Source organism: Pseudophryne corroboree, chromosome 2, assembly GCF_028390025.1.
Source record: "Pseudophryne corroboree isolate aPseCor3 chromosome 2, aPseCor3.hap2, whole genome shotgun sequence".
Classification (NCBI taxonomy): Eukaryota; Metazoa; Chordata; class Amphibia; order Anura; family Myobatrachidae; genus Pseudophryne; species Pseudophryne corroboree.
The window spans coordinates 133,668,541-133,686,922 of record NC_086445.1 but is presented as its reverse complement, the minus strand read 5'-3'; the positions used below and the strand labels follow the sequence as shown (position 1 = coordinate 133,686,922).

At 40.1% G+C, this 18,382-nt stretch overlaps 1 protein-coding gene across 1 annotated transcript in view; it reads left to right on the top strand.

Annotated features, from left to right (window-relative positions):
* Positions 1–18,382, top strand: part of FLT1 (fms related receptor tyrosine kinase 1) — a 117,932-nt gene that overhangs the window by 85,471 nt on the left and 14,079 nt on the right. Inside the window, exons 11-12 of the mRNA XM_063951728.1 lie at positions 8,734–8,851; positions 14,036–14,144. Of these exons, the coding sequence (XP_063807798.1) occupies positions 8,734–8,851; positions 14,036–14,144 (227 nt within the window). The remainder of the gene's footprint in view (positions 1–8,733; positions 8,852–14,035; positions 14,145–18,382) is intronic.

Here is an 18,382-nt window from a genome sequence, read left to right as displayed (position 1 = left end):
CATTCTACCATCTAAGTCTCCAATCCCTCCTTCATCTGGGTCCGAATGGAGCACACGACAAAGCTATTTTATTTTATCAGAAATCCAAATTCCTATTTATAGTCTGAATAATGCAGTAAATTCTTAAAAGTGAGATTTATTTATTTATTTATTTGCATCTGCACAGATCCCTTTATGTCTTAGCGGTTTGCAACTTATGTTATTAGTATTTTTATATATATATATATATATATATAAATCTTCAAAGTCGGTATGCCACGGCACTCACAGGGTTTGTAATAAGCAAAATCGTTGGTTTATTAAGTGACGTTTCGGAGCTAATAGCTCCTTCTTCCAGACCACACCAAATAAAAAGAACAAACAAACACTTACCCCTTGAAATACCCTCCCGAATCAGAGCCGCACGCCGCGCCTGGCTGCACCTGAGTTCCGGATCCCATCCCAGTGGCGAACTTCCGGTTGGATACTTCCGGTCGTTGTCATAGAGACCACCCGGCTTGCGTTCCATCCCGGAAGTCGCCATGGTAACCAGACCTCCAGCGCCTGTCAGCGCGTACCAGCAGCAACTGAAAGATATTTAAAACCACAACATTAATTCAGTGACATAACTATTAAAAACAACATACCATCCAGGGGAGAACATGAACCTCGTATCCGAGGTACTATTATATTGAACAAATCATATTCTGCTTTAGTTAATCATACTCCTGAGTAAATGGAAATTACTAGTGCACCCCTCATTGCAATTTAAATCTACCATAATTCACTGTATCATAACATACACCCTAAAAATCTTATATAGACTATATGGAATAACAGATCTCACATTAAACTATTCCAATTGATTTTTTCATTGAGGCCCAATGGAGCCATGGTGTTCAACCTGAACATCCATCTGGCCTCACATAATAGCAGTGCTTTACCGCGGTCTCCCCCTCGTAGGGATTCTGGAATGTGATCGATCATAAAGTAACGTAGTTCTGATAACACATGGCCATGCTTCTTAAAGTGTCGTGCTACCGGTTGATCAATTGATTTGCCTGATAGTGATAGGTCAATACTGGAGCGATGGAGAGCCATACGTTCCCTAAAGCTCCGCGTGGTCTGTCCCACGTAATATAATCCGCAGGGACAGACAACTACATATACCACGTGCGTGCTCTTGCACGTCATTATATGACGTATCTCAAATATTTTATCAGTGTGAGGATGTTTAAAGCTTGTACAAGGAGACATATACTGGCACGTGACACAGTTAAAGCAGCTGTAGCAGCCGGGTTTTTTAAGGTGTACATTAGGATGTCTAGGGATACCTCTGCCCGAAATGTCGGTTTTCACCAACCTGTCCTTCAGATTAAGACCGCGTTTAAACGCGGCCATTGGTCTAATATCTCTGAAACACGGAAGATCGCTATCGGATTTCACAATCGGCCATAATGCTTTTGTGGCCCGATCAATAATAGGGCTTACCACCGAAAAGGTACTCACCCATGGGATTACCTTCTTGTCTTTCTTTTTGTTTGATTTAAGTAATTCAGACCTCGGCATCCCTAACACTTGTTGCTTTTGTGATTGCAATAAAACAGGATCATACCCACGGGCTTTAAACTTGTCAATCAGTATATCCAAACTGTCAGACATTTTTGATGTGTCATTGGTGATTCTCGCCACCCGTATCATCTGTGATAATGGTAGTCCTCTTTTCAGGGACGCAGGGTGGTGACTCCCAGCCAAGAGGAACGAGTTGCGATCCACGTCCTTAAAATGGACGCCGGTCTCAACACGACCCCCACTGATTCGGACCACCACATCTAAAAACTGAATCTCCTCCACACTATGGGAATACGTAAATTTAATAGTTGTATCCATCCTATTAACTTCCTGCATCAATTGTTCAAAAGTATCGATACCCCCGGTCCACAGAATGAAAATATCATCTATGTACCGGGTGTATCTAAATATATTACAATTGACCTCCGGCTATTCAGAAACATCATGTCCTCTATATCAAACATATATACGTTTGCGTACGCAGGGGCCACTGCCGACCCCATTGCGCAACCGCGTAATTGTACATAATACCTGCTGTCATATAGAAAATAATTATTTTTTAGTGTTAACTCGAGTAATTTTAAGAACAAATCATGATTGAATATAGACTCATCAAGAAACTGATGCAGAATATATATAAAGTACCAAGGCTTTCGTTCACACTGTACATTAGCATAGGCTGGGGCGGCCACTTTATGTACCATGCTCCACCTAAAACCTTCTAAAAAGGACAGGTGGAGCGGTTTCCCATAATAACCAATCAGATTCTAGCTATCATTTATCATGTACTTTCTATAAAATTATAGATAGAAGATTATTTGTTTCTATGGGCAACCGCTTGCCCTCTGTAGAATTTTTGATACATCTCCCCATAGTATGATAATCTAACTGTACATGGAGCAGAACAGTTGTCTTCTGAACTATTTCCAGATCTTGCATGCATCTAGAAATATCTGGTTGTAGATAGATAGACAGTCAAAAAGATAGACAGTCAATAGGTCGACCCCCAAATAGTCGATATGCAAAAGGTTGACAGGGTCAGAAAGTCAACAAGTAAAATGTTGACAGTGCTTAAGGTCAACAGGTTCAAAAGGTCAACAGGTTTAAAAGGTCGATATGACAATGGTCAACAAACATATGGTCAACCACTTTTTTTATTTTTCCCAACTTTTTCATAGTTTACCATCCACATGGACTTGTGTTGACCATTTTCATGTTGATATTTTGACCTGTTGACCCTTTCTACTGTCTACCTTTTCCATGTCGACCTTTTGACCCTGACGAACATTTGGCATCGGCCTATTGACTGTGTATCATTTTACTGTGGATCTGTTGAACCACACCCGCCTCAAGGTGGAATGGGATTTGCCCTTACTAATAGTAATGTGATTATAGCGTGATGTGATGATGCGGAAGTAGGACTCCGGTGATGTGAGCTCAGGGTGGTTTCATGAGGTAGAACTAAGATATTCAGACTAGACAGAACATGAGTGTAGTGTACATTAAACTAGTACAATAAGGTTAGCCATAATGATGAAAACATAGTTATGAGACTCCATGCTGCAAATATCCAACTGAAGACTTGCTCATTACTTCTCATTCTGAGTCGTAATGTGTCATAGAGGAAAATCCAGCTCTGAAGGGCAGAGAGTTATTGGTCTCTAAAATGTAACTTCTTTCCTGCATATATCATCATCTGTATTGATGGGCTTATTTATCAATAAGTATCCTCCAAATGTATGTAGAGATATCTGCTGCAGTCTCCTATTTGTGCTTGCAAGAGCATCCACCATAGGTTTTTAGCCGAATTTACCAAGCTCGGGAATGCAATGTAATCTGGAGCTTGGCCCGGTAGCTAACGCCATCTGAATATGGCGTTAGCCATTGTAGCCTATAAGCTACAGATCGCAAAATGTACTCTCCATTTAGGCATACAGTATGTAGTCAGCACACTGCACCTGCACAGTAGTGTACTCGGCACCGGAAGAAGTAGTGAAGCAATCCCTGTACTTCTTACACACTGCAGGAGTGGACTCCTTTCAGAGTGCCTGTCCCTACGGGTGTGTTTTAATCAATATGGGTGAACCTTAATTTCTTATCTACATGAATAGTAGTGATAAGAAATTATAATAATGTGTTATAGAGAGAAAGGCATATTTATCAGTTATCAGATCCTACACTTAATATTTATAATTACTTATTGCCGCTAATTGCAGCAGATGTATTGAAAAACAACCGCAGGAACGGGGGCTCCAAAAGAAGCCCATCCCTGTGATGTTGTAGAAGTGAAATGATTGCTAATGCAATCCCTTCACTTCTCCTACAGCGCTACTGCACATGCAGTAATACTTACGATCTGTAGCCCATAGGCTACCACGACTAATGCCATCTGGAAATGACATTAGGTAGCGGTGCCAAGCTCTAGTATTCATTACACTCTGTTACGTGATAAATTCAGCAAATCAGCAGCCTCCACAGAAACCTATCAAGACTACTTCTGCAGAAGAAAACTGCTGCGGTGCTCCCCTAGATACATTCACAGGATACTGTTAATTTACTGGTGTTTTTGGTGGCTATACAATGAATTTATTTTAGTAAATAAACCCCTAAAACTCTGGTCACATACTGTAGTTATTACTTTTTTTAAAATATTTTTTGGATTTAAAGAACAAGAAACAGTGTCAGCAAATTTACTTTTACATTGTAATCTCAGTCTCTGCAAAAAGCTTTGAGTAAATGTAAAAATGTAAAATAAATGACCATGCAATGAGCCAATCTATTTGTTAAAGTGTGTCTTCGCTGTCTACAGAATAGTTGTATTATTTCCACAATTTCAACTGTTCAACAAGTGAACAAGCTATTGGCCATCATTCCGAGTTGATCGCTCGCTAGCTACGTTTAGCAGCTGTGCAAACGCATAGTTGCCGCCCACAGGGGAATGATATTTCGCTTTGCAAGAGTGTGAACGCCTGTGCAGTCGAGTGGTCCAAAAACATTTTGTGCAAAACAAGACCAGCCCTGTAGTTACTTATTCTGTGCAATGATTGCTGCGACGAAGGTCCCGGAATTGATGTCAGATACCTGCCCTGCAAACGCCTGGCCACGCCTGCGTTTTTCCAAACACTCCCAAAAAAACGGTCAGTTGACACCCATAAACTCCCACTTCCTGTCAATCTCCTTGCGGCCGGCTGTGCGAATGGAATCATCGCTAGAAGCAGTGCAAAACAACGATGCTTTGTACCCGTACGCCGCGCATGCGCATTGCGGCTCATACGCATGCGTAGTTTTGCAATTTTTTTAAAGATCACTACGCAGCGAACAACGGCAGCTAGCGATCAACTCGGAATGAGGGCCATTGGGCGAGTCGGTGAGACTATTGTAGCTGCGATGTGGTGTGTTAGGAAATGGGCTATAGCACGTCAGTGAAGGCAGGTGGCTGTCTAAGGTGCTGAAACTTCTCTGTAGCACATCTATAGGGAAAACTTTCCACGGGAGCTAATTAAGCATTTCTACCATAAACATTGTCAGGTATTATCTCGCTAATAATTACTAAATTCTAATTATGGAAAGCCTGATTTTGTCTGCAATTTTTAGCTAAGTAATAATTAAATAAAAATATAATCTAATGAAATCATGCTAGTAACTCGTCCTCTAAACCAATGATCTTCACTAAACTTACTGTATTTTAAGCACATAAATATTAGACTCATTGCATGATAGAAAGTTCAGATTATTTGTTTTCTTCACTTAACTGATTTTTTTTTAGCTCCTGAATTATTTTATATAAATGACGTGTTCACATGGCACATTAAAAATAATTTCTGCAGTTAAACCTCTTCTGAGCTGTATTAGATACATTCATGTGGAAATGTTAAGAGCTACAAAGACAAGTTTGCATATACTGTATACTCTATTTGTAAATGTTGTTAAAAGCTATTTTATACAGAGCATCTACCGCCATAAATAAGCGAGTGGCATGTTCAAAGTCTTCTAATATTTTAAACTTTCATATATTTTCTTTTGTCATTGTTTTCTTCTTCATTTTTTTTTTTAGAATGTCTCTGCTGTTTTCAGAGACCCAGAACAGATATATTAATATGATGTCCTTGGCCTTTATGCCTTCGAATAAGAGGAATGTAATTAAAATGATTATTTATTTTTTGCTTGTGCAACACACATTCTTTATTTTATATTTTACAAAATAATTTATGTGAAGGTTGCATGGAGTTGTAGCAAGAACAAAAACACATAATATAGCCTTTATTAATGAAAAATATATATATATTTTAAAATTTACATTTTATTCATCCCACAATAGCTTCTGTTTGGAGCAGCTGCCCCAATCTAATCTCTTTAAAGTTCTATTATTACAAATGTATTTTAAATAACGTATTTACTGCTTTTTAATATCAAATTATTCCCCAAGTATAAATGAAAAGGTCTAGTAACAGCGCAGTGCCATTGAAGGAAATGCACTGAGCGTGCTCATTACTGTGTACGTGTTTATGATTCACCATAGCTGGGTCAGGAGTCTCATTCATAACACTGGAGTACTGTATACAAATGTCATGTAAAACACGCTTGCCCCGGAAAAAGTTTTCCATTCAGCAGTTATAATTATACCCATCTATTGTGCTTGGCTTGCTGTCTAGAAATGGCAGCTGAGGATCTTTAAGAAAAAAAAAATGGCTGAGAACGTAGGGAGTGAACAGAGCGAAGTCGCTCGAAGACAGTGTTATAGCTAAAAAGGTTGATAACAGTGGCCCAGTCCAGAATAGGCCATGGGAGCCGTCTTATCTCACTTTGGCAGGAGGTGTTCTCGGCTTCCTGTGCGAAATCAGGAGCGTACGCTGCTTTCCTCTTCTTGTTTGGCTTCCTCCCCTATACAAGACCGTTCCCAGCACTGCTGTTATCTTTACATCTTCAAACATGGCACAATTTACTTCCTTAAAAGCTCTATGTATTCTTAAGGGTCGCGCTGTATCCCCCCATCTCCTGCTCTCTCATTAACCCCTGCAGTGAGGAAGAAACCAGGAGAAAGTGCCTTTAGCCCTGCTCAGGTGTATCAACTTAATGCTTGCTAAGCACAGTCTAGCCGCACAAACCACTGATAGTAAGCTGTTGGGAATGTTCAGGTAGAAACGCAAAGTTAAAGAGTTGGAAGGGTCCCGGCATTAAAGAGTTAACATGTGAATTCCTGGTGGAAATAGGGAATTGCTCTAAGAACTTTGAAAAAATAATTGCAGGGGTTTTCAGCTTCCTGCTACTGTGCGCTGCCAGATTTATGTTCGTCTTCCTTCTCCTCACCTCCTCTTTGGCCTATGGTATTAAAATAGACATGATGACTTCTTCTAAAGTCTAGGTCTCCTCATTCATAGCAAACAGAAAGAAAAACGCACAGGAATGGTCAAGGCCAGGCTGTTATGAAGTCAAGGATAAATAATATAAAGACCCCTTCCCACTTGAAAGTACTAAAACCAAAATAGAGTTATGTCACGGAAGGAATTGGCTTGGTTGTCCCTGTGTCCCACATTCGTGGGGGGAAATTAATTATGGAAATTATTTTATCACTCTCATGAAAGTATTCCTACATTTCACTAGACTGGAATGTAAATCATGTAGAGAAAAGCAAAATAGATACTAAAAATGTCCATCGCTGACACTACTACTCTATGAACCTGATTCAGAGGTGCATCTAAAGGTCGCTGTTGTTTTCTGAACTACATATACACATGAATGACTGAATTCAATCTAAAAGATTTTATGGACATTTGTGTGGACCATTATATGTAAAGTCCTAGCGCCCTCTGGTTTTCTGTTTTACATTCATTCTTTGGTTCCCACTAACAGGGGTTCTACTGCGTGGTGCTGCTTTAGGATCAACGAGCGCATGATAAGGGTTTTTTCTTTGTGTGTGTGTGTGTGTGTGTGTGTGTATGTATGTATATATATATATATATATATATATTATGTACACATACATAATCTGAGTCTAATTACAATTAGGATGTTCAGTTTGAGAATACCTGTGTCTCACACCTCAAAGCCCAGCATACCCTGCTATCTGAACCACAGGTTTCCTAGGGCTGCTGTAAGAGTTAGTGTCGGACCTTGACGTGAAAGTTGTACATGTTGCTGGGGGATGTGGTCAATATCAAGACAGTCAGAAGACCAACAGCGGGATCCAGACGGGCAGAATCCCGACAGATCCTGGTGGTAAGTAATGGGGGGATAGAGTTAGGCACTAGGGGCAGGGTTAGCTGGGGAGATTAAAATTAGGCTGCGTGGGCAGGGGGAGTGTAGGTTAGGGTTAGGCTGCAGGAGGGGATGGACAGGGTTAGGCTGCGAGATGGGTGGGCAAGGATTAGGGCTAGGGTGAAAATACTTACTGGGATCCATCGGAAGTCTGGGTATCTGGATTCTGCTGTCGGGGTCCAGACTTCCAGGATTTCATACCCAACCCGTTACGGGAAACTCGTGAGGTCTGCAATTTTTGAGACTTATGTAAACTAGACTGTGTTTAGTTAGTTGCTGCTGACTAATGATTTGATGTGGCAGAATTGGACAAGGACAGTAAGTTCCATTCATACGTGAAACAAGACCAGCCCTTCCTGGTAACTTCATTGTGTTTCCACCTGACTCCCATCGGAATCATTGGGGGAATTTGCATACAGCTTCCACTTCCACTAATTCCATTACTTTCTACTGATGACTTTGTGCAAGCAAGGGGCCATTGAGTTCTCTTTAAACAGAACAAATATTTGACTAACTTGCCATTACAGTAAGACAGTTATTAATTGTTGGATAGTCACCAATTTTGTTATGTGTATAAGTGTGTGTATACATGAAATTTGACAACTCACTTACATGGAGTTATAACACTATCTATCTGAGCACCAAGACCACCGAAGTCATAAATTAGACCCCCATAGAACTGGTATTACAGGCTTGGATTGCATGGACACAACCACAGGGGGCTAAAGCAAGAAACCCCACTGCAAGGGCAGCTAGTGGATCTAGTAGTACACAAGGCACAGTGGGGATGGGATCTCCTACATGTCAAAGTGTTAACATGTCATACTACTGTGCCCCATTATGTACGTATGTAACGCGCATTTACTGCATGCAGTCCTCATAGCATTTTGCTAATATGTCATATTTTCCCCCTTTTGTCTTACACAGGTGTGATTTCCACCCAGCCCATTCTTTTCCTGTAATCGTGGGGAAAAACAGTAGCAGCCATAGCAATAAGATTTACAGTATCACAGAACGCACGCGTATGATCGAGGGAAGGAACAAGGTAACAAAGCTTAAATATTATATATAAACAATATAAATAGTCTATGTATGTCAACAATAATCACAGACATACTACTCAGACCAACACTATGTACTGTAGGAGCCAGTTGTTATTGTCATGGTGAGAGATGTGTCCAAATGTCCATGAGCGGCACAGCAAGACTCTGAATACAGAGGTGGAACAGTGCAAGTTCTGTCCAATCGGAGAGAGAAATAGAAAGCTAAAAACTAAGCTCACGCAATATTTGCACAGAAAGATCCTTTGTGTATATATATATATATATATATATATGCATACATACATACAGTATATATATATATATATATATATATATATATATATATAAATATATATGTTCATTCATTTTTCTTGTTTATAATGTTTCGAATATCCGAGCTGTCATACTAATATATATATATAAGCTTCCGGAAAGAAACAGCGGCACTCGAGGATTTTGTAAATGGTAAAGAGTGTATTCAAAATCGTTTACATGAAGCCGACGTTTCGGGGCTCACATGCCCCTTTGTCAAGGTGTGTAACGGGTTTCTTTCCGGAAGCTTGCATCATCACCACAGAAGGCACCGAGGTTTGAAACGCCTGACAGGAGAGTGCCAGTCCCATTTGGGAAGTATATATATATACAGGTTGAGTATCCCATATCCAAATATTCCGAAATACGGAATATTCCGAAATACAGACTTTTTTGAGCGAGAGTGAGATTGTGAAACCTTTGTTTTTTGATGGCTCAATGTACACAAACTTTGTTTAATACACAAAGTTATTAAAAATATTGTATTAAATGACCTTCAGGCTGTGTGTATAAGGTGTATATGAAACATAAATGAATTGTGTGAATGTACACACACTTTGTTTAATGCACAAAGTTATTAAAAATATTGGCTAAAATTACCTTCAGGCTGTGTGTATAAGGTGTATATGAAACATAAATGCATTCTGTGCTTAGATTTCGGTCCCATCATCATGACATCTCATTATGGTATGCAATTATTCCAAAATACGGAAAAATCCCATATCCAAAATACCTCTGGTCCCAAGCATTTTGGATAAGGGAGACTCAACCTGTATATATATTTATATTTATATATACATACATACAGTAGGGGTACCACCCCCACTTCTCGGGATCAGGTTCCAGACTGTGTACTTGAATTGTACATCATACATACAGTATGTTACCTTATACTGCACAGGACTATGGTGTATTTCTACAGTGCATTACTGTTATTACTCTGGTACTGTATCATGCATGCACTAGCAACATTTACTATATATATTTATCAAGGAGCCCAGACCATGCACTCTGTAATGATTAGCCAAGCCTCTAAGCATGAGCCCCCACCACTCCTCCAAACCCTCCCCCCCCCCACTGGGCCCTTCATACCCAGCCTGACACTGTCCAGTGGCCCGTCGTCAAAAAGTGATTTTAAGGGAGAGCACATGATCTGATTTATCAAACTGTGGAGGAAATGGGTGTTTTACCTAGATTTTTATCTGCATCACCCTACACACTGTAGAATTATCATCAGCAATAACCACAGCAAATTCAAGCTATATTTACATTTTGTTACAGATTCCAGCATTGCATAGTTAGTGTGTAATGTGTATACAGGGGTGTTACTATAAGCTGTCGGGGCAGAACATTGCACCCCATGCATTGCATAGTTAGTGTGTAGTGTGTATACAGGGGTGTTACTATAAGCTGCCGGCATTGCATAGTTAGTGTGTAGTGTGTATACAGGGGTGTTACTATAAGCTGCCGGCATTGCATAGTTAGTGTGTAGTGTGTATACAGGGGTGTTACTATAAGCTGCCGGCATTGCATAGTTATTGTGTAGTGTGTATACAGGGGTGTTACTATAAGCTGCCGGCATTGCATAGTTAGTGTGTAGTGTGTACACAGGGGTGTTACTATAAGCTGCCGGCATTGCATAGTTAGTGTGTAGTGTGTATACAGGGGTGTTACTATAAGCTGTCGGGGCAGAACTTTGCACCCCATGCATTGCAGCAGGTTGCCAGGTGCACAGTGACTTGCTCTTTCTTACTTTAATCCCACCTTAGAACCAGGCCCTATGGGTGTTCCTCTAGCACGTAGCACTAGACTAGACCAATGCATATCTTGTCGCTTATAGAAGTTTGCAATAATTTGGACAGATATAGCACCAAGAGTGGTACCAAAAAATGATGGTTTTACATTCAACAACCAACAAAATTGGATAGGATTAAATTGCAACAAAAAAACAGTTCAGTGTAAGGGCATAACCTGACCTCAGAAAAGTAGATCCCCTTCTTTGTCAATATTGAAGTTTTATCCTTTCATACCACAACGTGCCTATTCGCTAAAGAGGCCTCCAGTTTAACCTGCAGTGGATACTTGTGACAGGGACACTTCAAACCTTCACGTACATTATCAGTCAAGTGTAACATCCTCTATTTTAAAGTGCTTTCCTTCTGGATGTTGATAACAGATGTTTTATTTATTTATTAGTTTGCACTTTGAAATTTTGACCTTTTTGTTGTTTACTGTGGAACCTTCAAAAAGCGATTTTGCACTGGTGCAAGTTGAAGTGCAGGAAGTGTGTTCTGTTATAACTTACTAATGGAACCCATACGGGAATGGCGAATATAGCGTTCCAGCAAGATATCCGCTGACACTTTCTCCGTGCACAGTGATGCACTGAGTGGTACCACTGAAACAGTTAATGACATAAATATTGATGCTCACTCATAATATATCAACTTCCACTTTTATTTAATGACTCACTTCCCAGACCCAAAACATTTTTATGGTCACGTCTCAAATCTGTATTAATCTCCTCATTTTTAACACAAGCTATTTTTGTGTCTGGTGCATACGTGACGAGAAGTGTATTGTCTGCAATTCATAGAATGAACATATGTGTTTCCCTTCTGTTCCACATCTGCAGGGACTACGGGTCTGAAGGGTCAAAATGTGAAGCTATGAATGATATTCATGTTAAAATATTTGGAAGTATACACTAAATACCCCATAGTAGTAATATATTGAGTCACATATAGGCAAAGGGCAGCCTTATTATTATTATTAATAACCATTACTTATATAGCCCCAGCATATTTTGCTTTATAATTGGGTACAAACAGTAATAAAACAAGACGGTGTAATAGAAGGACATACAGTAGGGCCAAATTAAATTAGCTACACTAATTAGTGGTGGGTTTATCTAATGACCGGGTCTATTCAATTGCAGCCTGTTAATTCATCTGAGCACTAATCCTGGAAATATGGCTTGTAATTGAATAGCTTCGGTTAAAAAAGTACAAGCACCAGCACTTTTCCTTGCACCATAATAAGTGCTGCTAATTGAATCTGACCAGCAGAGGTAAGAAGGCCCTGCTCACAAGCTAACAATATATTTTCATATTTTGTAGCAACATTTTATTTTATTAGGCTGGAATTAATAAATGCCAATTAATTGAAATAAAGTTGAATTTATTTTTGAAGGAACAATCTGTCAGAGCTTGATGATTAATTATGGTATAGCTTTATATGTCTTACCACCTCTAAAGTAGGGCCTATGTAATGGGCTCTTAAGCTAAGAATATGTATGCTATACAGTGTGTCTGTTACTGCACATAGGGCCTAATTCAGACTTGATTGTAACAGCAAGTTTGTTAGCAGTAAAACAATGGCCCTCATTCCGAGTTGTTCGCTCGCAAGCTGCTTTTAGCAGCTTTGCACACGCTAAGCCGCCGCCTACTGGGAGTGTATCTTAGCTTATCAAAATTGCGAACGAAAGATTAGCAGAATTGCGAATAGACACTTCTTAGCAGTTTCTGAGTAGCTCCACATGTACTCGGCATCTGCGATCAGTTCAGTCAGTTTCGTTCCTGGTTTGACGTCACAAACACACCCAGCGTTCTCCCAGACACTCCCCCGTTTCTTCAGACACTCCCGTGTTTTTCCCAGAAACGGTAGTGTTTTTTCACACACTCCCATAAAACGGGCAGTTTCCGCCCAGAAACACCCACTTCCTGTCAATCACATTCCGATCACCAGAAAGAAGAAAAAACCTTGTAATGCCGTGAGTAAAATACCTAACTGCATAGCAAATTTACTTGGCGCAGTCGCACTGCGGACATTGCGCATGCGCATTAGCGACTAATCGCTCCGTTGCGAAAAAAAATAACGAGCGAACAACTCGGAATGACCACCAATGTGCACTGAGGGGGCAGATATAAAATGTGCAGAGAGAGTTAGTTTTGGGTGGGGTGTGTTAAAACTTAAAACTGAAATCTAAATTGCCCATCTGCTAACAAATTTGCTGCTACAATCAGATCTGAATTAGACCCATAGCTCCACCATATTATACAGGTCTTTCCTGGAAATGGTGGATGATTTACATTGCAATCTGTACTATTCAAGATATTTGGGTCACAAGCCATTTAACATACGCTACATACTCAGGTAAATTTCATCCCAAACCAATTAATCTGCCAGTATACTTTAGGACTGTAGGAGCAAATCCACACACGGAGCGATCATGGTTGGAATTTAAGCCATGATTTCAGTAATTAATTATCATTGTTATTGCAGCATGGTTGGTGTAGTAGTTAGCATTACTACCTCATGAATTCATTTCCTGACCAAAGCACTGTCAGTGTAGAGTTTGTATGTTCTCCTTGTATTTGCATGGGTTTCCTCTGGTTGTTCCTAAAATACATTGATTGGTTACTATGGTTGGCTCCTGACAAACAAATGAATCCTAATGTGCATGTGTATCCATATGATACGGAATATCGTATCAGTGATTGATGTGAAAGACTGTAAAGCACTGCGTAATATGTGTGCGCTATATAAATATCTAAAAATGAAAATGATGCATACTTAGAAATTATATTTTATTCTATAACTATTATTATTATTATTATTATTATTATTATAGTATGCTTGAACATAAGAAAAAGAAAGTTAATTATGCATTCATCTCATGAAATACTCTGTGCTGCTGTAAGCATGCTGATGACTGGAAATGGCTGTTCCATCCCCACCCACTTCAAAGCTCGAAATATAAAAACAATTACAATATGGTCTAACTCCAGTCAAAAACACTCTAAAAATGCTAGACTATAATGTTTCACTTTGGGGGTACATTTTTGTGGACTAATACACATTTTCTGTTTCAGACTGTGGGGATACTTGTTGTAGATGATTCCTCAACATCCGGCATTTATACCTGTGTTGCCTCCAATTCAATAGGAAGCGAGAGAAGGGAAATACGCTTCTATGTAACTGGTAAGATTGCCTTCCCCTTTTCATTTACAAATTGCAGGGCATAGGCTCACAAAACGCTAAGGGCATGACACTGGTTCATCATGAACATGTGTTTAATCTGCTGGTATTTTTTATATTTTTAGAATTTGATTTTTATATACAAAACTTTCTTCAAAATTCTAAAACTTTAGCTGTCCCCTATTCATGTAATACTTTACCGGCTATGATATACAAATCTTCCGGAAAACTTGAAATTTACGAATGCCCAATGTGCAGCAATGCATTTTGGCAATGGAAGAGTTACTCCTACATCTCTTAATGGGATATAGAAAAACCAGTCTCACGTCTCAGACATTGCTGTTTTTCTACTTAATACCAGTAGTGGAAGGTCTTTCTTTTGACTCAAAATTGCTGCTTTCCGCTGGATATTGATGTTTTGACTGCCTCGCTCTACCCCAGCGTGTGTTCCAGGACGTGCCTTTGTAGGTGGCCCTGAAGTCGTCTACTTAGAGTTACTGTCAGACTGTAGTACAAGTCAAGATTCACAATAGGATAGGCATTTAAAACACGCCTGAATTGTTCACTTCTAAAGTCTTTCAGATAGAACAGCCATCCAAGTACATCAAACTGAAGTAACCTGCAAGCTCTTTATTCTTGTGTATGTGCTGGCACACAGCAGAGCTGGGGGTGTGTTTGCAATTACCTAGAGTGAAACAGGAACAGCGCGCCCTTATCTCCTCGGCTTCCCAATGTCACTAGACTGCATTTTATTTTGAGATTCCTGGTGGTGCTTGGCAAAGATAAACAGCATCTTCCATCAGGAAACCTGGGAGCTATTTCCACAGGAAGTTTCAAATCACTTAAGTAAATAAAACTATTATGCATCATTGCAGCCGTGCAGCTAAGCATCACATTGATGTCTGGCTTTAGGTGTAATAAGCCAGAGGGAGTTTTTTTTTTCAAAAACATTCTTTGACTTGAATCCAGAAAAAACTTCTACCTCAATTCCAGCAGATGAAAGACCATGCACAATTAATACTTTTAGTAGAACTTTTATTATTAATACAGAATGTGTTATGTCTTATTCATTCTCAGTTGCTTCCTTCATTTTATCTTCAAACAATTGCTCTTTTTTTTCATCCTTTAAATTAATAATTAATGAACTGTGCCATACCACTACTCACTACTTATTCTTCTAGATCTATCTGCTGCATTTGACACTGTAGACCACTCTCTTCTCATACAGACACTACAATCCCTAGGTCTTAAAGACACAGCCCTTTCTTGGTTCCTATCGTACCTATCTAATCGCTCCTTCAGTGTTCGCTTCTCTGAATCTACCTCCTCTTCGCTACCTCTTTCAGTTGGAGTACCGCAAGGCTCAGTCTTGGGTCCTCTGCTTTTCTCTATCTATACCTCATCTCTTGGTAAACTAATCAGCTCTTTTGGTTTTCAGTATCATCTGTACGCAGATGATACTCAAATCTACCTATCCTCCCCTGACTTGTCCCTATCTGTACTGGACCGTGTCACTGAATGCCTTTCTGCCATCTCATCCTGGATGACATCTCGCCACCTCAAACTTAATATTTCAAAGACAGAGTTAATTATATTTCCACCAGCCAATAGTAGGTACCAACCTGATATCTCTATCACTGTTGAAAACTCGACTATCTACCCTACCCCACAAGCTCGCTGCCTAGGTGTCATCCTTGACTCTGATCTGTCCTTTGTTCCCCACATTCAATCTGTCTCAAGATCATGTTACATGCATCTAAAAAACATATCCAAAATACGACCATACCTTACACAAGACACTGCTAAAACTCTAATCCACGCTCTCATTATCTCCCGCATTGATTATTGCAATAGTCTCCTAACTGGTCTTCCCAAAACAAGACTCTCACCACTACAATCCATTCTGAATGCAGCGGCGAGGCTTATCTTCCTTGCTAGACGTTCATCGTCTGCAGATCCACTCTGTCAGTCCCTCCATTGGTTACCTGTACTCTACCGCATTCAATATAAAATACTTTTACTCACACACAAGGCCATTAACCAAACTACACCAACGTACATCACTTCGCTTATCACAAAATATCTCCCAACCCGACCTCTTCGCTCTTCACAAGATCTGCGTCTCTCATCCACACTCATTACTCGCTCCCACTCACGACTGCAGGACTTTCATCGGGCTGCACCCACCCTGTGGAATGCCCTACCACGCACAATAAGACTCTCCTCTAGTCTCCAAACCTTCAAGCGTTCCCTCAAAACTCACCTCTTTAGGCAAGCGTATCAAATTCCTGAACCACCCACATAACTTTCATAAACCTTCCTATCAAATTACATCCACTATTTACAGTCCACACATATCCTCACATGTCTTCTCATTCTATGCAATAGATAGCACCTTTCCTTGTGTACATATGCCTATTTCCCTATAGATTGTAAGCTTACGAGCAGGGCCTTCCTACCTCTATGACTGTTATCACCCAGTTTGTTATTGTTATTTCAAATTGTAAAGCGCAACGGAATTTGCTGCACTATATAAGAAACTGTTAATAAATAAATAATAATAAATAATACCAGGTACAACTGGTAGTGCATGGCATCTCAGAGGTATTGTCCACCCAGGGGTGACTTTAATGTGTTAAACCCATGCTCTCTTGAAATTAATTTTGTGTTTTCTAGCCACATATTTATGTAATCAGACATAGGCGTTTACTTATTATACAGATGGGTCCACATTTATCTTGACCTTTAATAGGATTAACTGAGACTGGCCAGTCGAACTTAATCCCCTACTGTAATGACTTAATCCCCTGCTGTATTGTTCTCTGTATTGTATTGCACCTGAGAACAATAGATGAATGGTTTATGCTAATAAATCATGGTGTACCTAGGCGCAGAAAACTAGTCAAGATAACCGTGGACCGATCTGTAGGTAGATGAGTGGGGTGGCGAAAATGGGTGTTTTCAACAGATATATAGCTTTCTATTTAACAAGCTCCCTTGACTGGCAATAATTATCGCCAGGTAACACCATTGATCGTCTTATTACTATCTTCATCTAAATGTGGCAATAGCGGGTGACCCATACAGGAAAAAATGTTTTACAATTTACATAGAGCGTTTGGGGTCTATTTACTAAGCCTTGGAGACAGATAAAGTCAACGGAGATGAAGTACCAACCAACCAGCTCCTTAGTGCCTTGTTACAGGTTGTGTTTGGAAAATGTCAGTTAGGAGCTGGTTGGTTGGTATATTATCTCTATCCACGTTATCTCTCTCCAAAGGTGGGATATAAGGGAGTCCGAGATCGATGGACGTTTTCTTAAAGGGGCAAATACTTACAAGGCATGGTTTTGCCTTGTAAATGTTTTCCCCTTTAAAAAAATGTCTGAGATCGACCGGTATGCCGCCCCTCTGGCGATCTCAGACTGTGGGGGTCATTCCAACCTGATCGCACACTAGCTATTTTTTGCAGCACTGCGATAAGGTCAAAACTCGGCAAAACTGTGCATGCGTATTCACCCCAATGCGCAGGTGTGTCGTATGGGTACAAAGCAGATCGGTGCTGGGCGATGGATTTAACGAAGAATCCATTTGCACAGCCGATCGCAAGAAGATTAACAGGAAGAAGGCATTTATGGGTGTCAACTGACCGTTTTCTGGGAGTGTTTGGAAAAACGCAGGCGTGTCCAAGCGTTTGCAGGGCGGGTGTCTGACGTCAATTCCGGACCGGACAGGCTGAAGTGATTGCAGCGCCTGAGTAAGTTCAGACCTACTCAGAAACTGCACAAAACTTTTTTTGTACAGCTTGGCTGCACAAGCGTTCGCACACTTGCAAAGCGAAAATACACTCCCCCATACGCGGCGACTATCTGATCGCAGCGCTGCAAAAAATAGCTAGTGAGCAACCAACTCAGAATGACCCCCTGTATTGTATCGCACCGCAAGGCTTAATACATAGATCCCTTTGTTCCTAAAATGATAATATTGATAATAAAATATTCTTTTTTTCTATTTTTGGATTGTTGCAAAAACATTTTAACTATTACAATATTTTCCACGAAAGAGGAAGTGGTAGTCCAAATCCAGGGTTAAAGTTCCACTACGCATGACCTTGCCATCTGTGCAGAAGGCCGCAAGAGTCCCCTGTTTGCTGCCAGACTGTATTGCTGGGAAACTGAGTATCACCCAAATGCCCCAGCAAGTTTTATTGTTCAGTTGCAGCGATAGAACAATATAAAAAGA